General features: G+C 42.5%; 1 protein-coding gene across 1 annotated transcript in view; it reads right to left on the bottom strand.

The window, feature by feature from the left end:
• The window catches only part of LOC128602752 (complement C3), a 28,959-nt gene extending 5,339 nt beyond the window's left edge, over positions 1 to 23,620 (bottom strand). Inside the window, exons 1-31 of the mRNA XM_053616738.1 lie at positions 22,007 to 23,620; positions 21,749 to 21,769; positions 21,629 to 21,646; positions 21,431 to 21,460; positions 20,915 to 21,107; positions 20,062 to 20,227; positions 19,757 to 19,827; positions 18,131 to 18,222; positions 17,940 to 18,022; positions 17,490 to 17,577; positions 17,282 to 17,384; positions 16,765 to 16,879; positions 15,727 to 15,842; positions 15,493 to 15,636; positions 14,575 to 14,790; positions 9,304 to 9,504; positions 9,071 to 9,229; positions 8,856 to 8,985; positions 8,434 to 8,502; positions 7,370 to 7,693; positions 6,507 to 6,735; positions 5,077 to 5,162; positions 4,687 to 4,826; positions 4,188 to 4,397; positions 1,833 to 1,899; positions 1,278 to 1,364; positions 992 to 1,195; positions 837 to 912; positions 587 to 746; positions 314 to 424; positions 7 to 151 (exon numbers count right to left, since the gene is read on the bottom strand). Coding sequence (XP_053472713.1) covers positions 7 to 151; positions 314 to 424; positions 587 to 746; positions 837 to 912; positions 992 to 1,195; positions 1,278 to 1,364; positions 1,833 to 1,899; positions 4,188 to 4,397; positions 4,687 to 4,826; positions 5,077 to 5,162; positions 6,507 to 6,735; positions 7,370 to 7,693; positions 8,434 to 8,502; positions 8,856 to 8,985; positions 9,071 to 9,229; positions 9,304 to 9,504; positions 14,575 to 14,790; positions 15,493 to 15,636; positions 15,727 to 15,842; positions 16,765 to 16,879; positions 17,282 to 17,384; positions 17,490 to 17,577; positions 17,940 to 18,022; positions 18,131 to 18,222; positions 19,757 to 19,827; positions 20,062 to 20,227; positions 20,915 to 21,107; positions 21,431 to 21,460; positions 21,629 to 21,646; positions 21,749 to 21,769; positions 22,007 to 22,095 — 3,943 coding nt within the window. The 5' untranslated portion in view covers positions 22,096 to 23,620. The remainder of the gene's footprint in view (positions 1 to 6; positions 152 to 313; positions 425 to 586; positions 747 to 836; positions 913 to 991; positions 1,196 to 1,277; positions 1,365 to 1,832; positions 1,900 to 4,187; positions 4,398 to 4,686; positions 4,827 to 5,076; positions 5,163 to 6,506; positions 6,736 to 7,369; positions 7,694 to 8,433; positions 8,503 to 8,855; positions 8,986 to 9,070; positions 9,230 to 9,303; positions 9,505 to 14,574; positions 14,791 to 15,492; positions 15,637 to 15,726; positions 15,843 to 16,764; positions 16,880 to 17,281; positions 17,385 to 17,489; positions 17,578 to 17,939; positions 18,023 to 18,130; positions 18,223 to 19,756; positions 19,828 to 20,061; positions 20,228 to 20,914; positions 21,108 to 21,430; positions 21,461 to 21,628; positions 21,647 to 21,748; positions 21,770 to 22,006) is intronic.
• Between the last annotated feature and the right edge of the window lie 391 nt (positions 23,621 to 24,011).

The following is a 24,011-nucleotide window of genomic DNA, read 5'->3' as shown; positions in this document are numbered from 1 at the left end:
GAGTACCTGGTGATGCTGATTTCAGCAACACACTCTTTGAGCAGCCCTGATTGCTCACAGCCAGGGCGTAACATGCAATTGCGACAGAATACGGCCTGCGCAGCCGGTGGTATCGCTCCTTCAGATACTCTCCAGCTCTTCTGAACCTCACCTGCAAAAGAATAGAGACAGAGTAGAGTCCAAAAGCCCGAGTTTTTAAAGGAAAACAGAAAGCAGTGTTGGAGATTGTTGTGACCAGGTGAGTGTGTGTACTTTTCCCAAATGTGAGATAATGAAATGAATACATAAGGAATTATCTCTGTGTGTGTATTACCTCTGTATTTATTTCTGGATCACTGCATGTAACGGCACTCTGAGCTTCAGCCAGTGCAAGCAGTACAAAAGCAGTCAGAGTTTCCCTGGATTCGGCACCCTGAAGACCTCCCTGCACACAGAGAGAGAGAGATGATCAGTACAACTATACTCACCAGACTACCAATCCATCCACCAATGCAACTATTCTTGCTTTGCCCACATACTGCGCAGGATTTTACCATGTGGCAAAATTGTCTACTTGTGTATGTCTTCATCTAGTCGAGCCTCTCACCGTCATGGAGGTTGTATAGACAGGGTTGTCCTCCTTGAACGCTCCAGATGAGAGCTGCTTGTGCTTGAGTAGGTAGAGCAGCGGGCCACATATGTGCTGCTCATCCACTGTGATGAACGGATAAGCCATGGAGAACACCTTCACCACAAACGCTGTGATCCTATGACAAAGAGAAGAGGACGATTAGTTTAAGCAAACAGATCGACAAGACCAAATATGTCTTGCATCTTTGTAGAAACTGTGTAAATACCAGGTACTGGTTCCTTCATTGCGATACGGTGGATATGAGTTGTCTGTTTTGCGATAATGAAGCTGGTTCTCATAACCTGAGACAGAAGCACAGAAATGTCAAATCATCTCAAATGAGCGGTGAATTTGTTCAAGGACTTTGCTGGTTTATTTTACCTTTTTTAATGTAGAGCAGGGCCTCATCTCTGCGCTGCAATCCCACACTATCCCACTGTGAGCTGCGGTCCAGATAGTGAGCAGCGATGAGCGGCAGTATGATGCTAGCCAGGTTCTGCTCCACACACCCTCCGGGCATCCGGATCAGCGCCGCCAGTGAGTCCTTATTGATGGAGTTGTCAATGCTGTCGGCCAGCAAACTACCTAAACGCACACCGGAATTAAACGTTCAGTAAAATAAATCAAGCTGGAAAGCAACTAACGAGTTTGCCGATTAAAATTATACCTCTGATGTTGACGAATGTTTCTGGAAGAGAGTTGGGAACCACTGAACTGAGTTTAGCTTTATCCACCCGAATCAGCTGATTTCCATCTGAGGACCAAACACACACACAGTAAACATGAGTCATATTTATCAATCTGGATATGAAGGGATTTATTCCTAAAACATTCACTGGAGCATTTACATTTGGTATTGATGAAAATCATGATTCATGGTATTCATGATTTAGTGCACACTGCAATTAGGAGACGCTCTTTCACCGTTTTCTTGTCATTTGAAGCTCTCTGTGAGCTTTGCCCTTTTACAGTTTTGTGGACACGCCTAAATGTAAATCAACTCTGCTGTGAACGCGCCTGAAATGTACAGCTGATTGGCATTTATCAACATGCGCATGTGAGTACAAAGAAAATCAGTGTTAACTGAAACTTTGGTAAATCTGGCAAGACTTTTATGTCAGTTTGGTCTCTGAACACATTCACACACAACTTTAGTAAGAGATTGATAAATGAGGCACTGTGAGTCCATATTAATTCTAATGGCAATAGGAAATGGTCTCACTGCTGTCTCCTTTATCAGCAGGATTCAACACAAAGCTCCTCACATCCATCTTCTGAATGCCCTCCACCTGCAGAGAGATACCAAGCACAGCTAAGACAACATATATATGCTTACTTTCTAATGAAGCAAAAGCAGTTACGCAAGAATATGTTAATTAAAACTGGAATAGAATAGCTGATTGTCTTAAATTTCTGGTATTAAAATGCATAAAATATATTGTCCTCCTTGTGCCGCCAAAACAGCTCTGACGCATCAAGGCATGTACTCCACATGACCTCTGATGGCGTGCTGTGGTATCTGGCACCAAGACACGTACGTCCTGTATGTTGCAAGGCGGGGCCTCCATCGATGGGACCTGTTTGTCCAGCACATCCCACTGATGCTCGATCGGATTGAGATCTGGCAATTTGGAGGCCAAATCAACACCTTGAACTCTCGGTCATGTTCCTCAAACCATTCCTGACCAATTTTTCAGTTTGGCAGGGTGCATTATACTGCTGAAAGAGGCCACTGCCATTAGGGAATACCGTTGCCATGAACCGTACTTGGTCTGCAACAAATTTTAGGTAGGTGGTACGTGTCAAGGAACATCTACATGAATACCTGGACCCAAGTTTTTCCAGTGGAACATTGTCCAGAGCATCACACTGTCTCTGCTGGCTTGCCTTCTTCCCATAGTGATTCATCAGACCAGATTCTTTTGCTCCATGGTCCAGTTCTGATGCTCAGGTGCCCATTGTAGGTGCTTTCAGTGGTGGACGGGGGTCAGCATAGTAGGGATGTCACGAGAACTGATACTTTGGTACCAAGTTGGTACCAACATCCTTAAAACGTAACGGTACTTGGTTTTCTGCAGTAACATAAGTACCGTTGTAATAAAGATACCGAGGTTGCAATTCTTTTGGAACTGAAGGGGGCATCAAATACGCGCAAGTGTCTTAGTTGGTCCACAAGTGGTGAAGAAAAAGAACACCTACAAGCACATGGGAAAAACTACAGAAGATTAGCTTAGCTTAACAAATTTAGCTCTGCCCGACTCGTTGAGAGGAAAAGAGAGGAAAGCTAGTATCGGTTTCCGGTTTGTAACCGATGCTATCGTTCATTTCACACAAAGCGAGGAAACACCTGGAATTTGGCGAAGCACCTGAAAGACTGTCCCTATATTATGTTTGTTTGAGGCAGCTGGCATTGTGGCCATGAAACCAGCTAATGTTATGCTCCATGTAATGTTTGCCAGTTATTTGTTAGCGACGCTAACGCATTGCAGTGTTATAAACTACCTCCTAATACCACCATGCATCGCCATTCAGCCCGGGTCCTGTCAGCTAAATGTAGCCTAATGTCACTAATAATTATTCAAAATGTTCATGCTTTTAATAAATCTTTTTGGCCTGCCACCATATCAGTGAATTTAAACTAATGCTTGCATTCAGATTATAAGGGGGGTGTGTGTGTGCGCGTGTTTATGAGTGCACCTTAGCACTTGTCATTGTCAGACAGTGTTTGATAAATAAAATATCCTATGCTCTCTCTCTCTCTCGCTCTGTCTCTCACTCTTTTTGCCAGTATCAGCCAGAGGAGGATGTCCTCCAGGAGTTTTTAATTTTATTTAGAAATTTTTAAAAAAGAATTTTAAACCACACCGTGGTACCGACTTTGGTATCGAGTATTGTGTACTTTTGGTGGTATCGGTACTGACTACTAGATTTTTGGTATCGTGACATCCCTACAGCATAGGCATTCTGACTTGTCTGTGGCTACACAGGCACATATGCAGCAAGCTGTCATGCACTGTGTGTTCTGAAACCTATCATAGCCAACATGAACTTTTTCAGCAATTTGTGCTAGAGTAGCTCTTCTGTGAGATTAGACCAGATGGGATAGCCTTCGCTCCCACCATGCATCAGCAGGCCTTGGGCACCCATGATCCTTGGACCATTTTGGTAGGTAGTAACCACTGTATACCAGGAACTCCCCACAAGACCTGTTGTTTTAGAGATGCTTTGACCCAGTTGTCTAGCCATCACAATTTGGCCCATGTCAAAGTCGGGCAGATCCTTACACGTGCCCATTTTTCCTGCTTCCAACACATCAACTTTGAGAACTGACTGAACTTCACTTGCTTCCTAATATATCCCACCCCTTGACAGGTGCCATTGTAACGAAATAATCAATGTCAGTCACTTCACCTGTCAGTGGTTTTAATGTTATGGCTGATCGGTGTATACATATAAAGGGTGAGATACAAGACATTTTGTGCATTTCAACAACCAACACATAATACTGACTACAAATCAATACTATTTCTCAAATACAGGCTAATCCGCGTAATAAAATTTCCATATCAAGCTTTACCACAACACGGAGGTTTTTGCGGATCGCATCCTGTCCAATGAAGCTACGTGACACCGCAGTGACCTGCAGGGGGAGCTCTCCTGCTCGGAGCGGGATTACAGTATAGAGGATGAGCACAGAGGAACGAGCTCGCACAAACACTTCCTGCTTATGATCCTCAGTAAGCGCCACACTGCAAATGTCCTCCGTCTTTGCCAGGATCACCAACACCTATATGCATACACATACATAGACCGCATACACACAACATAATGGTAACATTCAAAACATGTCAAATATAAGGTTTGGTAGTTCAGTCTGATACAAAAGCCAAGTATACTCTAAAAATATATGAACCAATCTGAGAGGTGATGACATTAACTTCTATGATGAAATGGTCTTTAAAAATCCTCTGTGTTGGTGGTAACGTAACTATAACCCTAAATGTTGTCTGTTAATAGAAATCAACCATGTTGAATAAAGAGATGCAGTAAAACGTGAGGAGACTTGAAGGCGTGACCTTCATGTTCTCGTTCAAGTTGTTGTGCAGCACGGCCTTGACTTCGACATGCTCATTTCTGGCTGCAGTGCGAGGAAGACGAAGGTCGATAAAGAAGCGCTTCCATGCTCGGATGTTGAACGGCTCGGCTACACAGAAACCTGCAGGAGCGCAAAATCCGATTTCAAAATGGAAAACTGAACATTCACTACAGATGTAATGCGATCCCATTTGGTGGCCACGTCAAGTGAAGTGTTTTGTTGCACCTCCTGATGTACATACATTTGGCCCTTACTTATAATACAAAAAAAAGTCAGACCACTAGATAAACAATGCAGGAGAGTCTGACATATACAGGACAAAGAGCAGAGAGAGACAGCTACAGATGGAAATGGAGTTTAAGAATATTACCCGTCTTAGTTGACGCACTAACACCAAAAATCCCCCACTGAGTGATACTGTCAGGGATAACGGACGTCACCGGCAAAACAGCCAATCTAAAAAAAAAAAAAAAGACATTCTTGAATTGTGGGTCAATTTACACAAAGTCCCATGATTAATTTAAATGACGATCAATCATCAATTAATCGTTAACCTTAATACCAAAAGATTCATCTACTGCAGTGGCATAAAGTCACCAGCATGTCAGGGTGTGTAAATCCCACTCAAAACGCCAGCTTCTTCACCCAAATGAAAAGGGTTTTTTTTTTAAAACTCTAAATAGTACGCTTGTAGGACTGTAAAACGAATCTATGTGATTATGATCATTTGATAAAATTACTTATTTAATAATCAAATATAATGACTATAATATACAGCGCGTCACTAACGTCATCTCAGATGCGCACTCCGGCAACAGTGCATGTGAGCCTATTCATACTGCGAGCGTCCATGTGAGCAAATAAGTTGTTTTGTTATTATAAGTGTTATTTTCTTCCCAAATGCGCATATTACGAAAAACTCGGAGAATACCAAAAAAGCATTCTGTTACTCATGAATGTCCATAACGTGTTACAGGCCTACAACATTTAGTTATTACTTCAGCGGTCCTGCTTGAAGTTGATGTACTTCACATGGAAAACATTTCATTATTTATATATTACATGTTCAGAAGTACCCGTTAGATGATATGCTAATCCGTTTCAGAAACCATTCTTGACAGAATGTTATAGTCCATCTGAATGAAATCGATCAACTCTCGACAACCTTGTTGCTTATCCGATAAGAAACGTCATTTTACAGTTGTTCGGTTATTCCTTCTGCCTTTTGAGCTCCAGTTTTTTTCCCCCGGGCTAAAACGGAGGTTACTGTTGGTTGTGTAGTTTCATATCCTGTCACGGAGGCTGCTGGATGCACCTTTTCAAATGATGTATCATGGTGCTCGTTGTCGTATTGTATTTTAAAACACAACCACGATGTTTGCAATTAACATTATCGCCATTTAAACTAAAACGATCCCAGACGTAACTATGGCGCGCTCGCTTCATTTTTTCCTCGTGCATCTGCTGCACGTGTTTTGTGCATGAGCCGGTACGCACCTCAAAACTAAACACGTAGTTATATTTGGACATTGGGTGTGGGGTAATTAGAGGTCAAGGGTTTTGTGTAGTATTTATTTTTGGGTTTTGTGGCAGTTAGCAGGCAGGGTAGTATGTATGCATGTGAGTAAACAGACAAAGGATTACTGTTGAGGAGAAATGCCTCATCTGTGCCAAAGTGCAGGCCCACATGGAACAGAAATACATAGCACAATAAAAATAAAATGAAATTAAATAAATATAGTGTCTTTCTAAATCCCAAGGTACACGACTAGGACGAATTATACAGAAAATCCATCTTACCCATCTGCCTCGGGTGCTCCAGGAAGTTTGACATCAGTCCATAACCAGGATTCGAAAAACTTAGTGCGAACATAAATGTCATCCAGCTCATAATCCTCATCATCGTACTCCTCCCCTGATTTCTCTGATTCCACTGATGCCAAGCCTACATGCTCAGAATGGATGGAGGGCAATGCATTAAAAACAGGACCACTGGCCATAGGATTGGAAGCCCCTAAAAGAGGTGTACCTGAAAGAACAGAAATGTAACCGGACACAGTTCAGAATTAAAGGTAACTGGATGTTTAAAAATAAATAAATAAATAAATAAATAAAATGGATAATAAATTGGGCTGTACCACAGCACTGTTGAACTCTAGTTTTTCTGACAGTATTGCACCTGCATCTCACAGGTGTATATTAGTGCAGGTGCTCAAATACATTATTGTTTCTATAATAACAACTTGCACAGGGACTTGCACGCCAGACGATTCACAAACAGATTTTTTTTTTTTTAAATCACTTTAACAAAGAAAATGTTAGATGTTATATGATTTATCATTTTATTTAAGTTCCTGTTTAGCATCTATGGAAGGAGTCTCCAGTGTCAGTGCCTTGTAACAGTAAGTAAGATTTACACTTTAGGAAAGGCTGCAGGACAGAAACTGCTTTGTGCTTTTCTAGTAGTTGCTATAAGGCAAGTAAGCACACGATGTTTCACAAATTTAAATGCAACTATAAACAAAAAAATTGTACACTGGTTTATTAATAAAGAAAAAAAAAAGAAATAGTTGGGAAATTGCCGTGGTATAGGAGGAATAATTTCAGGACATGTTGTTAGGGGAAAATACTCTAACGTGAAAATGAAAGCAGATAACCCATACGCGCTTGGCCTGTCGGACGTCTGAATGAAAACCGTTCAAGTTGCAGCGTTCGCTCGTATCCACCACGGGGGCTGAGTAGAATGGTGATGGTTGGCACTGGTGTGGTCGGCACTGGTGTGGTCGGCTCTGGTGTGGTTGGCTCTGGTGGGGTGATGATGCCCAGCTCTTCACCCCTGTACTTTGAGCAACACTGGAGAAAAGCTATCACGCAGCTCCAGTTCTCAGTGATGTAAAGAGCACGACGGCGGCACGAATATGGCATGGGAATCTCCCTCATGCCATCAGAGCAGCATCGCTGTAGAAACTGGTCAGAATAGGTTTTCTCTAATATCACACACACACACACAGAAATAATTATTTCTATACACACATACTAGAAGTTTCTCTTTCCATTCTCAACAACAAATGGAAGCGCATCCACAAGTACATCTTAAGCCCCTCCTCCTCCTACACACCACTCAGCTAAAGCTTCTTGCTTTTTTTGAGTGTTAGCTTATGAAATGGCAAAGGTATCAATTCTGTTCTGAATCGAACTCAGCAAATGGATTAAACGGTAAAGTTTTCAAGTCAAGTGGGTTTTTATTGTCATTCCTCTATGTAGCTCATATGCATCGGAAGGAAATGTTGTTTCTTCAGGACCAGGGTGCAGTGTCGTAGTACAGTGAACAGGACTACTTAAAGCAAAAAAAAAAGCAAGATCAGTACTAAATAAAGTGTCTTGTGGCAGAATGATAACAATTTCTAAGAGATGATGGTGTAATTTTAAAGTGCAATGATGGGCGTACTATTGTGGTGCTGGGAAAGGTCTGAAATCATCCGTAGTGAATAGTCATGTAATTGATGTGAAGGCGTACTCATGAATACTAAAAATACACTTCACTATCTAAACGGAAAATAAGTCGTATTTCTTTGGCTAGTTTGTTTCATACTAATCTTTCTGATGTCTGCATTTACCCATTTTTGCTGTAGAGACCTCAGTGATTTGGCCTTTTAAACAACGAGACTTGAAGTTTCAGTAGTGATTGATATACTAGTCCTGGTATATGATTAAGGCCATTACTTACCAAGTTGGGCTCGGAGATGCAGTTGTTCAGCAGAACGCTTCCTCCTGGACTTCCAGTAACACGGTTTGTCTAACCAGAAAATGTACAGAACATGAGAGTCCTTAAAGTCCACATATGGTAAATGATATGAATCATCACGGATTGTTAGTGATACCCGATTGGTTCAATATTCTAACACAGGATGTATCTACTTCATTATTTAATTAGCAAAAGATTCACACAAGTAAAACCATGAAAGACTTACCATAAAAAAAAACATTAAACAAAAATGCCATATTATATTTGGGGTAACGCAAGGATTTTTTTTTTTTTTTTTTTACACAAACCTCACTTCGCTGTAGAAGTCGCAGCACCAGCTAGAGGACAAAAAAAAATCCTTCCCTTCTATACCTGGCAGAAATGATCAAGTGCAACAAAATCACCTCGTCTTTCATCAGTTGCTACACTGAAGCTGGACTGAAAGTTCAGGCCTGCGTCCAGGAACACACCCATGCTGTTCTTCCCGCCACCTGGAGAGCAGCCCAAATCCCCCTGACCCAGCGTGTCCCAAATCTAGTGGTACACAACTGGATTAGTGGGCGAATCATGATGGAGTGATTCATAAGCATCTCAAAGGAATATGCGCTTGTGACCTCACCTTCTTCTGCGTCAGGCGGTTCTTACTCAGCAGGAAAATGGCGTTGTCCACAGCGACCAGGCTGACCTTTGCTCCGGGGTCGCCCTTAACTTGAAAGCTAAAGCTGTCACCTGGTGAATACGAGTCCTTCACCTCACCTCTCAGTGGTTCAACCTTGAGCTACAAGATTCATCAAGTCAAAGGGACATCCATTACTACAGAAAACAGCAAACATCAAGTGCAAATTGACTCACTGATCCCACACAATGGCTCTCCACATCCACTGACATGGAATCGGCCACCACCTCCACTCCATGGTGCCACGGCAATACATAGTACACCACGAAACGGAATGCAGGCAGCATCTCTGAAGTCAGCATCAGGGGAACATTAGTCACTTGATGCCCTACAATGCTTACCCTGCCAGCACGGATTATTCTCCCCTTATTCAGCACCTAGCGCATACAGGATAAACAAAGTGAAAACAATATCAAATAGAGAAAACGGTGGTTACGTATGTAACCGTGGTTCTATGAATTTCGGATGACTGCCAGAGGCAGTGCTTTCAGCACCTGGATGAGTAGTACCAACAAGGTCATGAGGAAGTTCTACGAGCCCCTTAACAATGGCTGTGAAGCCAGGGGAAAATGGCTGTAGACACTGGGTTGTGCGAGATCACATTCACCCTATGAAATCTTGCAAATGTGCAGGTTGATGCCCATGATGCAGCTGCACAAATATCTGAAAGAGGGACCCCTCGTAGGGCTACCCATGAAGTAAACACACTCCTGGTTGAGTGACTTCAAACCTGAGGAGGGATCTGGAGACCCCTGCCCTTAGAGGCATAAACAATAACATCTACAATCCATTTTGATAGACACTGCTTGGACAAAGTGTGACCTCGCCTATGCCCCGTATGGCAGACAAACCGTGAATTTGGCTGCCGGAATTCAGCAGTCGTTTGGAATTAACACTTTAGTGCTCAGACTGGGCACTACAGGCTTGCACTCGACCCCTGCCTATCCTCCTGAATTGGGGGCTCAAAAGCTGACAGACTGAGGGGCTGGTTCATTTAAGATGAAGAAAAGGTCTTTGGGAGAAATTAAGGGTTCAGCCATAAAGTTACTCCAGTGTAGGCACTCTCGGCTTACTGATAAGGTGTGCAACTCACTCACTCGTCTAGCCGATGCCATGGCTAAGAGGAAAGCTGTTTTCATAGACAGCCACTTCAATTCTAACCTCTCTAGAGGTTCAAATGATGGCTGACACGGCGCCTGTAATACGAGAGGAAAGTCCCAAGGGTATACTGGGTTTTTTTTCACTGAGGTCATTGAGCACCTTTAAGAAAGCGGGTCACAAGGGTGTGGGACCCAATCGTCACGGCGTCTACTCTATTATGCATGGCTGAGATGGAAGCTATGTATACCTTGATGGTCGAGGCTGCAAGTCCTCCAAGTCCTAGAGAAAGCTGAGGATTACTGGTATGGAACAGCATGTTGGTTCCTGATTTTGTGCTTGGAACCACTCAGAAAAGAGCTTCCATCTGTTAGCGTACAACGCATTGGTGGAAGGTGCACAGGAGTTGTGGATGGTCTGTACAACTGCTGGATCACACAGCCTTAGTAATGGCACTGGCCCTTCAGAGGCCAGAGCCAAAGTTGCAGCCGGGATGGGTTCGGGTGCCAGATTCTACCCTCCAGCTGTGAGAGGAGATCCCTCCTCACAGGGAGGCACCAATACTCCCTTTACAATAATCTGTGTAATATTGGGAACCACACCCTCCCTGGCCATTTTTGGGCTACTAGAAGTGCCTTGTGATTGCCCCCGAGGATCCTAGGGAGGGCCGTATCAATGGTAGTGGAGGGAAATCATACAGAAGTCGATTTGGCCATGCATGGGCCAGTGCATCTTTGCCCAAGGGACTTGTTGGTTCCCCCAGTGAAAACCAAAGGGGACAGTGTGTCGTTGACAGTGAGGTGAAAAGGTCCACCTCTGCCCTGCCATATCTGTGACAGATCGCTTGTACTACTTCGGGGTGCAGCTTCCATTTGCCAGGGTGGGGTCTGTGCCGGGATAGGAAATCTGCAGCTGTGTTTTGAGTGCCTGGTAAGTGCATTGCCCTCAGACTCAACAGGTGAGGATGGGCCCACAATAACAGCTGTTGGGCCAGCCTCAAGGATTGTTTGGGCCTGGTGCTCCCCTGGTGGTTTATATGGTAGACCACAGATGTGTTGTCTGTTCTTATAAGGACATGCCTTCCTACCAGCACTGGAAGGAAATTTTTGAGGGCGAGCCACACTGCTTGTAGCTTCAACACATTTAGGTGTTGTTCCCGCTGCCAAGGACTCCACTGGTCTCTGCCTGCCCTGCATTGCCATATAGCTCCCCAGCCTGCCAGGGAGGCATCTGTGTCACTACTTCTCTGTGAGAAGGTATGGCTCCTAATGGAACCACCTGGGTAAAATATGATTTTCTCTTCCATGGGCACAGGCACCTTAGGCAACTGGCAGTGACTCTAAGCAGCTTGTGCCTGTGTTGAGTGGGATGCAAGCCGAGGTCGTTCAGCCAGATCTGGAGAGGCCGTAATGACAGGAGGCCCAAAGCGACCACCGATGAGGCTGCTGTGAGCATACCTAGCAGTCTCAGAAATGCTTTGAGGACCAGAGCCCTGTCTCGTCTGAAGCGACTAATGAGTTGGAGGATGTTGTTGTCTCGCCGTTGAGAGGGGCCAGCCATCATCAACCATGAGCCCAACTGGATGCTAATAAACACTATTCTCTGACTGGGCATCAGAGAGCTCTTTCCATAATTCACTGTAAGCCCAAGCTTGGTAACATGGGAGACCAGCAATGCTGATTCTCTGAGGGCATCTACCCTTGACTGGGAACAGATCAACCAGTCATCCAGGTACGGGAAAATTTGCATTCCCCTGGCCTGTAATGGAGACAGTGCCGCTTCTACACACCTGGTGAAGACCCTTGGTGCCAATGGGATCACACAAAACTGGTAAGCCCTCCCCTCGAAGGTGAAACAGAGGAATTGTCTGTGCTGGGGCACGATTGGAACATGAAAATATATGTCTTCCAGGTCGATGGATGTAAACCAATCATTCTGCTTTGCAGCAAGTCCACTGTACATAGCATGTGGAACTTGAAAACCTTGAGGTGTGTGTTCAGAGATCTTAAATCCAGTATGGGATGAAATCCATCGTCTTTCTTTGCGATAATAAAGTAAGTGGAATAGAATCCACTGTTCTGTAAAGCACTGTCTAATTGCTCGATGGCACCCTTCTTCAGGAGAATCCAGACCTCCTGGCATAGGGCCAGAGCCTGTTTTGGGTCCTTGACTTAAGGTCGTTTTGGGTCCTTGACTTAAGGTCATTTTGACTCCCTGGAACCTTGATGGTCTATGTCTGAATTGAATGTTGTAGCCCTGTTACTGGGTTGATAAAACCTAGGGGTCTGATGTAAGCGCTTCCCAGCATCCGAGCTGCTGGCTGGTGAAGCACCCGACTGCGGGAGTGGTACAGTCATTGTCTACCCCTTCGACCCTTATAATTCCTGGAGGGGAGACGGCCTGAAGTCTGGCCTCGCTGTGCCAAGCGAGGGGACTGGGTGGGGGTTGACTGACGAAACCTCTCTGGGCGTTGTGCTCTCGGCTGGGTAATCGGCTGTGGTATGTACTGAGCCATATTTGTTGCCCTAGAGGGTCTCTGTCTAGCGGGTCTCTGTCTAGCAGGTCTCTGTCTAGCAGACTAGCAACCTGTTGTCTGGCCTGTGTAACCTGTAAGCTTCACTCCAGGGCTTGCTGTGCAGCCGGGCCGAACAGTTCCCCTGGAATAACAGGAAGAGCATGGAGGGGTCTCCTGCGGGGTTCTAAAAGTGGAGACCGGGCCCAGCCATATTTGGCATCGGGCCAGGATTAACGAAGACATTAGCCTCCCCAACTCCCTGGTCATATAGTAGAAAGCCTGCAAAGAGGCATCACTCTGGGCAGAAGGGTCAATCTCCGAAGCCTGCAATGTCTAGGACAGGGCCAGCATAAGGTGTGACATGGAATTCCCAATATGTCCCATACCTGCTGATGTGTCATAGCTTCTCACAATGAAGTCATTGGTCAACTGGCACTGTGGCCAGGGGCAGCGTTCATCAGGCCGAAGTGCTTTATCAGGCGATAGCACAAGGCGGCAACAGCCGGCGCTATATTGGGCATGTGGTCAAGGCGATATTTGGTTGCATCCTGCATATTAACTAGTGCTCTACAGTCTGTCAGTAAATGAGAGAAACATCTGGGGTCTGCCCAGCACCTCTATATATGGAGCTGAGGGTGGGACACAGAGAGCTTCGGACTGAGAGGTCTTCCTGAGGAGTCACCTGGACAGGTGCTGCATCTAACCCCAGATGTGCCAAGGCCATTTTTACCACAGGCCTGACTGATCTCAGAGCCCTTCAGTGTACTGTGGCTCATCCCCTGCTAATTCGGATGAGATGAATGTCAGCCCTCACCTGCCCCCTCCTCGTCATAACCTCCCCTGATAACTAGGCTCTCCGAGGCCCTAGTGGTGAGTGCATCCTCCTCCTGGGTCTCAAAGGCTGGTGACAGTACTGGAGGCAGCACTCTGGGAGGAGACCGCAGTGCAGCTCCAGCGGGACCACTAGCAGGCTGTGCACTGGGTGGTTGCAGATTAGGGAGGAGAGACTTAATCTCTGCAAACTCAGAAGCCAAGGTGACTACCTTCTGGGCTAGGGGATCTACCTTTCTCTGTTTCCCCTTACCAGGGGATCCCTGCGAATCTTATGGCACTTATAAGAGCTGGGAGACATGGCCTGTGTAGGATGCGGTTGAGTGACTAACCTGCCCTCTAGCTGGGCCAACCTGGCTGCATGTGCTGTTAAGCTCATGGAGCTGCAATTCATGTATGCCATCTCAGTCAATCCCTCTTTTAAGTGGTCAACCCCAGGCAAGCGAGACATCTCTCATGGCCCTCCTCTAGCTCCAGAGGGGCCAGGCAATCAATACATGTCAAACACGGGTACCAGCAGTAATTACTATCCATGTGGTTTTCTGCATGTGACCACTTTGCCAGGTGGTAATTGAACACGAAAGAGAGAAATACGTACACATTGCCGTATCTCTGCAAATAATTAAAGAAATCCACGAACTAAATCATGGGGACGAAAAACAATCACCCGATTTGATCACCACCCCTTCAGGGTGCGTTGTGTAGCCTGTCCTACCACAACGATTCAATTATGAGAATTAAACAATAACAATATTGGGGAATGATCCCTCTATGATAATTATGCACTGCAAAGCGGTCGCTTCCAGGGTGAACGTGCCTTTAGTACCGGGGCAAAGGGCACACGTGACCCAGGTCACAGGTGACTTTGTTGATACAAACACTTGACCTGCATGTACACGTGATGGACATCCAGGTGCTGAAAGCGGTCAGTAGAAATGAAATAGAACTACATAAACATAGTTATATAACATGTTAAAATGTATCCATTTGACATGTGACTTACAATGTAGGAAACATGCTTCAGGTAGCTTCTTTCTTTCTCTGAGAAGGTGCTCAGGTGCAGTTTGAAGTTTAAAGTCTGTCCAGACTTCACCGTATTCGTGTCTAACGTGATGTGAAGCTGATTCAGCCGCTGAAAATTAAACGGTGAGTACGGCTCCACGAACCAGTCAGCCTTAGTCTGCTGTTCCTGCTTCAAATCCGGGATTACCGTCTCTGCCTGCAAAGACAATTTACAAACCACAATCCCGTCTGGCTCATAGGGAGGCATGTCTCGACTGGTGGTTCTATTTTATATTACGATATTCAACACACACAATATTGTTTAATATGTACTAGCTTAGTGGTTAAGGTTCTTTGCTAATTATCAATTATAAGATTGCAAATTCAATTTCTACGATTTACTTGCTTTTCTTTAATTAATAAACTTTATTTAACATAACAGCGACTAATGTACAAATTAGATGTATTACATAAATGCTTGATATGTAGTTTAAGCAGCTCTGTGCTGAGAAATAGAGATAAATTCATGGAGTCATGTAATCTATTTACCTCATCAAAGCTTTTATTTAAAAAAAAAAAAGACACTTTAGTAACAGTGCACTTTATTTTTTGCACTCTTTCTCTCAATTTATTACTGTATAAATAAGAGTTGTTTTTTTTGTTTGTTCTGTGCTTGGACCCCTAAAACAAAAGATGTTTGTTTTAAAATGAAAAAGGTATCTCTATCGGCTGTCCTGCACACTCCATACACACCAGGAGGATCATGACATGATGTCTAAAGCCTTTGGGGTCTATACATGTTTCTAATATTGGTATGAATTGAGATAAAAATTTTAAATACAATTGCTATAACTTCAAAAATGATGTTTTGGGTCAGGGGTATTACCGTTAATGCACTGTGTGTGTGTGTTTGACTCACTGTTAATGTCACAGGGTGCATGCCAGAAGGCATGTTAAGAGACACTTTGATGGTGCCGCTGTGGCTTGTGATCGGAGTGGACAGTAAGGTGATTTTAACAGGAACATTTGGAGCAGGGGAGCCATCATGGTGGCTAACCGTAACCTGAGACCCAAAAGGCAAACATTTAAACGGATTTGTAACACAAATCTAATTCACTGTTTATTTTTATTCAGTACTATTTATGTATTTTACCGTCACATCAAATGGCAGGCCCGATTTATAAAACCTTGACGTGTCCTTGATGGCGAGCACATATGGTGCCACGACAATTTTGATGCCTGTCCTCTCTGCATCCACTAGGTCACTTCCTGAGGAGCAACAGGCATACTTCAGAGACTTTCTACATGTTCCCAGTACAGCACTATATAGATCCCTTAAAAACATCCAGACAATTCAGTGTGTTTGCATTTAATTCATATTCATAACTTCCACCTGTTGAAAATAATAAAATGGACTCGTTCCTGCGCACATGCACAATGGATGCTGCACAAGTCCTGCAATCTTGCAGACACATATGCGTAAAACTTTATGCTATGCATCTGTGTGGTGCTATACCCACTTAAAAGGGGTCAAGTGCACTAACATTGGGCTGATACAGATATCAAGAATCTTAAACGATAAAACAGCCACAAGCTCAATGGTGCATGAATGTAGATAGATTTACACTGGTCTGTCGTGAATGCTCAAGCTTCAAAACTACAAAACATCGATAGAAGTAGAAACAGAAGCTGTATTTCTCTGAGCAGTGAATGCAATGAATGCAAAATAAAGTAAATATTCAGAGGAGCTTGCAATTTTTCAAAATTACCGCAGATTTTCCACAGATTTGGGCATGTCATGTGACATCGCAATGTGCATTCAGTCAAAGCCCTCTTCAAATCACGTGTCGAACATGAGTACAGCTAAAAGGTCTCATTTAATCAACAAACATCACTGTGAATTTCCTTTTCATTTGCAAATACAAGTTTTCAGCAAAAAAAAGCACAAAGTTGCATCGCACTAAAATCAAGCAATTTTCTCTGCATCAATCACAAAAAACTCATGCTAAGTCTGCCTGAAATAAGTTTGCCAATTTCACCCTAGAGCTTGGTGGCTATTCTGTGTAACCTAAAGCTACAATTAAGGACCTTTTGAGTAATTCTAGACACTACTTGATTTGTTTGTTTGTTTGTTATGTTTTCAACATTAAAATGATATGCAGGATTGTGATCTGCAACAAAGACGTCCTACCTGAGCTGGTCAAGACGGAAGCTTTGACGTATATGGACGAGCCCACTATGCTGTTGATATCGGGGTACACGTTCTTAAGCTCGGCTATGGTCAGAGTGGCGATCCCACCATCCAGCTGCAACCAGTCAGGAGCAGAAGTGTAGTTAGATAGAGAATGAAGGTAGCGTAGCCTAGATCCATTAGCAAAAACAGTTTTGAGTGCGACATCTGCTTGGGAATCCTCTTGTAGAATTTATTGTAAAATCTGTATTAAAAGTGTTCTGACATTTTGTTTATTTCATTCACGATGGAACCACACAATGGTACTCTCTTACCACTGTAAAATCTTTTAATAACCAACACTTGATATTCATTCATTCATCTTCAGTTGGAGTTTTATCATGGTCAGAGTTTGGCAGATCCAGAGCCTATCCCAGGAACACACCCTGGATGGGACTTGCTTTGAACTTCCTTGCCCATGTTATTTTATCTCCCCTTAATCATACCAGGACAGACAGGACCTTTATGTTTCACTCACATTTGTCACTTGCTTCAAGGACGAGAGTCGCACTTTCTCTCCATTTCTCTCTAATCCAAACACCACGTATGCGACACCTTCCACTTTCTCACCGTACACATATCTGAGAAAAGATTATACAACGCAATGATAATACGGACAGAGTAACAACAATTTCTGTGTATATACGGTAAACAAGGTAATAAAGTGCAAGCTGAAGGCATCTGACCTGGCATACACTTCCACCACCAACTCCTCATCTTCCAAACTGAAGTGGGTCTTTTTCGGTATTAGTGTAACATTGAAGGCTGGTAGCACTAGAATCAACAAAATTACACTAAGAATGCTGTTTCAATACACAAACTCCTGAAATACATTGCCTTGCATTGTGTTGCCTCATATCCCCCTAATACATATAATGTATGTGACTACATTAGTACTACTACTAGTAATAGTATTATTTTACTAATAAAAATAATAATAAACTGATAATAAAGGTGGTATTTTAAACTCCTATTTCAGGCACAAAATCCAGAATCCACTGAGCATATTTTATTTACTTTTTTTTTTTTTTTTTTTTATAAACAAAACCATTAAATTTATGCAATATTTGTCTCTTATTAAAGTCTTTAATTATGTCAATTTAGTTAAAAAAAGTTACACAAACATAAATACATACCATACTTTTTCACCTCAAAATTTGCACTATATGTGTTCTCTTTCCAGTGGTCAAATTTGGCAACAACCTTCCACTTGCCCTCTCTATAAAATAGTAAAAACGTTTAAGATTGAGTAATTTAAAATTCTAAAAAAATTTAAATAAATAAATAACTAAAAAACACACACGAATCTAACAACTCCTATACGTACTTGACGATGTCGGAGAGTCCGTAAGTGTTGGAGTGAATGCCGTTTGCGGCTTTGCTCCGAGGTGTGGTATAGACTGTAATTCCATCAGGATTCTGGAAGAGCAGAAAGAGGATTAGTTCTCCAACATTATGGCTTCAAAACACTAAAACTCAAGATTTAAAGTATTCTAACTTAAAAATATAAGGGACTGCATACTGATTTCAAGATATCTCCACTCCCCTGACCCCCCAAATGAATGAATTCTTGGAAAGTGCTATTTGCCCTCTTACACATATATGAGCTCACAGATGCCCATGATTGGTTAGTGTAGCTGTGATTGACAGGACAGAAAGTACAACACCCCTCCCACCTAGAGAACACGGCCATTTTTGCTCTCATCTCCCAGCTACGGATGCCTTTGGCTTTGAACTGTCGATAGGGCTTTTCTATTGGTCCACCTGGGAAGTTTTTTGTTCGGTAGCTTATATCTATAAGATGCTATATGTAATGGCATTATTTCTTTTGTTGCATATGTTTACTCACTGGCAGAAAGGGTGAAGTTTGATGCATGTATTTTACTTCCATTTCTCCCTCCGGTGTGTGTGAGCATCCTGTGTGTGTATGAGAGGACTGCTCCGTGCAGCAGAACATGAGAGCGAGCTGGAAAGCCGCGATCTTTCATTTTGGCACTGGCCCAGCGCACTATGATTGTGAGCCAAGTAAATAAAAAGTTCAAGTTCAAAGCCTACCCTGGGTCTGCTGGGACAAAATCGGTAGACCAGGGATCTACAGTGCACCGATTTCTCCACGACTACGCAAAAAAACAAACCTTTCACTTTTTAATGTGTGGTACTTTCCCCATCAAATATAATCTATAATTAAACTTTAATACATCATTAAAAAAAAAAGGTTTTGTCTCGCCCTTGGTCTTGCTACACACTCCTGTTTCAGAACAGCATTTTTGGACTAAATTGTTGACATCACACCTTACAACCTTATGGAGTATCCAACCACATGCTTCACGCTGTGTAAATGTCACTCCTGATTTAGTTTGAAGCAGAACTTATGTATATTGCTAGTTTCACTGAATCTTGTAATGATTTAAACTGGACTGCTTCAGTGTGTTATAAGTTTCAGAACTAATAATACAGAATTCCAAACTCTTTATGTTTCACATATGCAAGTTATTTGTGAATATAGGTCAGGGTATTTTCTGCTAACAAATCTCTTTTTGGATTTCTGTGGAACTGAGCAAAACGAGCCCCAGGATGGTATGAAGGAGCGACGCTGGAGCTGATTTCGTTCTTGCCCAGACTGTTGACTCATGTAGGCCATCACTGACGGTTATGTCAGGTGATTATAGAGAATGAAAAGCCCCCTAGATTTAATGTGAAACACAGTAGTAGGTGTAATGAACACCCCCCTGAAAGTGCATTTGGACAAGAAACTAAAAGTAAATGGACCAAGCAGCAATGTTACTGGTTTGAATGAAATTTTGCTGTTTGAACATGTTTGGTATTTGGTGGAAACCCAGCAGGGACCCAGTAGAGCCGTACAGACTGTTGAGACGTTGCTTAACACTAATAGTCTAATTGTCAAGCTATGGATAGATATTAGGTTTTAAAAGAACCGCTGAACAGACTTTACCTGGATTTCTACGGAAATGGTGCCATTGACAGCCTGAAAATCTGCATTAGAAATAAAAGCTCTGCAACGCACTGTACAAGAGAAGAAAAAAAAAGAGCTTCAGAATCGACAACAACGTGTTATGTATTGATATAACAAATAAAAGTTACGAAGCTAAACCAGGTGGAAAGTCCTTCCTCTTTCTGGGTCATAAGTATTTCAACTAGACATGACATGAAATTTGGTGTACTTGGACAATGAAAACGAGTGACAGTGTGAGACAGCGTTTAACTTTAACAATTACAGAGCACGGCTTCAATTATTACCTGTGTCTCCTGGGTTGTAGATGGGTTTGTCAGTCTGGATGAAGATGTAACCAGACAGAAAGGACACTTTACTGACATGCTTAATCTCCCGGAAGTGTCCAAATTGGGCAACTAGCTGGACATACTTGGTCTCTTTCATTTCTGGCTGAAGGAGGCTCGGATTAATCTGCGCAGAAGGTTCAGCTTCATCAGTTAGAAGAATTAAAATAATATAATATAATTAATAGGCCTGTTCTAAAACCACAGAAGCACTCAGTGAGGTCGCTCTGTGTTACTGAAACGTGCTAGTAATAAACGCTGTCCAAAGTCCTTTTACATGCTATCTAAATTGATATTTTTCTGGCACCCCATCAAGGGTGTCCCCTGCATTGTGCCTAGTGCCCCAAGTCTCCTGGGATAGGTTCCAGAAAATGGCTGGATGGAGTTGGACATGTCTCAGGCTTATTCTCTTTTGTACTTTGGCATGTTCTGGTCTTGAGCATTGGTCTTGGAGTTAAAATTAAGGCTTGGTCTGAAAAAGAATTTGATAGTTCGCAGTCTTGCTGTCATTTGGACTCGATCTTGACAGTCTAGACCACATTAAAGGTCTTGACTCAATCTTGCCTATTCTGGTCATGGACTTGGTGGACAATGGCGGTCTTGACTTCATGCATTTGATTTGCACGATTTGCATGGGATAAGTGATCTCTGTATAAAGCATAGAGATGGCCATGTCTTCATGATGTATGGATGCTTGTCATACTATAAATTCCAATAAGTACTACATACGCATCATTTTAATGAGAACTAACTGTTCTGACCAAGCAAGTTGTGCTTAATCAATAGTAGGTCATTATGACGTAATTTAATTTACCTCGATGGTTTGAAGGAAGCTGTAGTTATTATCCGAGTTGAGAAGGATGGTTCCCTGCCAGAGTTGCCTTGACTTTACTGGAAAATCATAAATGGAGAGAGAAACACTGACGGGCTCAGAAATTCCAAACGCCTCCAGCAGGATGTTTTCTTTATTTTCCACTCTCAGCACTGCCGGAGTCACCAGCGCAAACCTGCAGAAACAAACCTCCATGTCTTGTTCTTGACCAGTTGTGTTTGCCCTTGTGCAAGCGTATATCATCTTCCACAACACATTAGTAATTTAATCTAAATGTGAAGGTCTAGAGTTCTGCAATAAAAGTATCATTCAAGAAAGAGAGCTGCTGTAACATAACATGTCATAACAGGAACTAACGTGTTTCCTCATCATTAAATATAACTATAAATGGATAAAAAAAAGTATGATTATTGTCTACATTTTCTACATATCTACGTTGTAAAATCCACCCCAGAGTTTGCGTGTACACATGTGTGTGCAGTGCGAGAATTTCCTCACTTTGGTGTCAGGTCGAAGTCCGGCTCCTTTCTGCAAACACGGAGAACACACTCTCACTGACAAACAATTGTGCTTAAAATCAACCAAAAGCAATTATCCATGATATAACTACAAAATTATGACAATGCCCTTCTGGCGCAGTTTGCGAATTAATACAACATTAAACATTTTGAGTAATTGGTAGCTCACGGTACTTACAAAGGACGATGAATGTGTCTGCCGAGGAAAAAAGAAAAGGATTTGTGTGTTAATTTCTGCATGTTTTCTGTTCATTCTGAATAAACAGCACACTCGTACAATGAACTCTGTGACACATACCTCCAACGATGATGCCCGTGCCTGTAATAGCATTATAGATGCAAAGATGAAGCATGAATGAATTAGTGAAACATAGTACACTGAACATTTTTGACTGGTTTTAAAAAAAAAAAAAAAAACACCACCACCACACAAAGCCTTATCTTACACTAATACATACTTGTAATGTAAAGATTATGGCTAACAGTGCAGTCTAATCCAACCTTGTGCTTAAAGTTGTAATGTTCTTGTAGAGAAAATATTACAAAACCAACTTACCAGACATCATCATATATAAGAGGGTCAAACTGAGCATTTAATTCGTTACCCATGGACAAGATGCATAATAACAGTGTTAAACAGCGCATCCTTACAGATGACCTGCCGCACAGAGTATAGCAACATCAGACCAAATCTGATGAGAAACACATTCTATCCCGTTTCAGCCGTCCCACTATTGCACAATTTTCAATCGATTATAGATTCCTGGCAATGCTACAAGTGTCGTCAGCCTGGGAAAATCCTTCCTATGGTGAAATTTGGACATTTCCTTTTATATACAGTGGTGCTTGAAAGTTTGTACAATTTATCTAAAAGTAGATAAAGAGAACACGGTTAAACAAATTAGAGAACAATATTAGACTTGGTCATTTATGTATTTATTTATTTATTGAGGAAGATGATCCAATATTACATTTCATTTACAGTGAATGGTAAAAGTATGTGCACCTTTGTTTTCAGTATGTGGTATGACTCCTTGTGCAGTAATAACTGCAGATAAACGTTTGGGGTAACTGTTGATCGGTCCTGCACATCGGCTCGGAGGAGTTTTATCCCGTTCCTCAGTACAGAACAGCTTCAACTCTGGGATTTTGGTGGGTTTCCTCACATGGACTGCTTGCTTCAGGTTCTTCCACAACATTTCTATTGGATTAAGGTCAGGACTTTGGACTTGGCCGTTCCAAAACATTAACTTTATTCTTCTTTAACCGTTCTTTGGTAGAATGACTCGTGTGTTTAGGATCGTTGTCTTGCTGCATGACTCACCTTCTCTTGAGATTCAATTCATGGACAGATGTCCTGATAATTTCCTTCAGAATTTGCTGGTATAATTCAGAATTCATCGTTCCATCAGTGATGGTGGGTCATCCTGCCCAGATTCAGCAAAACAGGCCCAAACTATGATACTACCACGACCATGTTTCACAGGTGGGATAAGGGTCTTTGCTGAAATGCAGTGTTTTCCTTTCTCCAAACATAACGCTTTTTTTTTTTTTTGGTCTCATCCATCCACCAAACATTTTTCCAATACCCTTCTGGCTTGTCCACATGATCTTTTGCAAACTGCACACAGGCTCAATCCCATTCATTGGAAACACCGGACTCTAGCATCAGTAGTTAATTTGGTGAAATTAGAGGTTCACATACTTTTGCCACACACATATGTAATACTGTATCATTTTCCTTTTGTCTCGTTTTTGTTTCATTGGGCTCTGTTTGTTTACTTTTAGGACAAATCTATTGATGTTTTAGGGTTCACAAACTTTCATGCGCCACCCTAAATGTCAACACTCACTTATCACTCAGTTGTGTAAAGCAGCCGAGAAATTTGGCTTGGCGCAAATTCAGCTTTCTTCGTGATCCCTTCTGTCTAGATACGTGTACGAGAGCAAAGGAGGTTGTGCTTGCTCTTTGCTGACCGTTCCAAGGTCCAGCATTGAAAACACACTTACTGTGAGATCTTTAAACCTGTAAACACAGATTTAAAAAAAACCCCATAACAAACACGGGAACTGTGGAGGATCTGTAGCCGCAGCTAATTCAGCTTCCTTATTCTGTTTGCCTTTGAAGTGAATGACTGATGATAATCAGCCAGTTTATCCTTATCATCTTATCAAACTTATCATCATTACCCAGTTATTTAAGTTCAGAGATAACAAGACATGGCTACTGGCTGAAGTAGTTCCGTTTCTGGGTATTTCTTTACTTTAACCCGAGTTATATTGGACAGGAGCGAGTCAGTCAAGGCTCCTCTTCGCAGTAGGTGTGTATATTTCATTCATGTTAACCCGCTAAACAGTGTCATTTGGAACAGTCCAATTGCGCAGAACAGAAAAGGATCATCGCTAATATAAAGCTTTATTTATTCATTTTTTTACCCTAAGTTGGTGTATGTACATGCGAGTTTCTAGGCTTCTGATTCGGAAAACCTCTCACAACGTACACGCTACGTATACGTGAACGAGGCACTATTAATCTAAAACCTAAATTATGAGCCAGGAAA

The sequence above is a fragment of the Ictalurus furcatus genome, chromosome 27 (assembly GCF_023375685.1).
Source record: "Ictalurus furcatus strain D&B chromosome 27, Billie_1.0, whole genome shotgun sequence".
NCBI classification, from domain to species: domain Eukaryota; kingdom Metazoa; phylum Chordata; class Actinopteri; order Siluriformes; family Ictaluridae; genus Ictalurus; species Ictalurus furcatus.
Note: the sequence above shows the minus strand (reverse complement) of the source record. Positions and strands in the feature narration are given on the sequence as shown.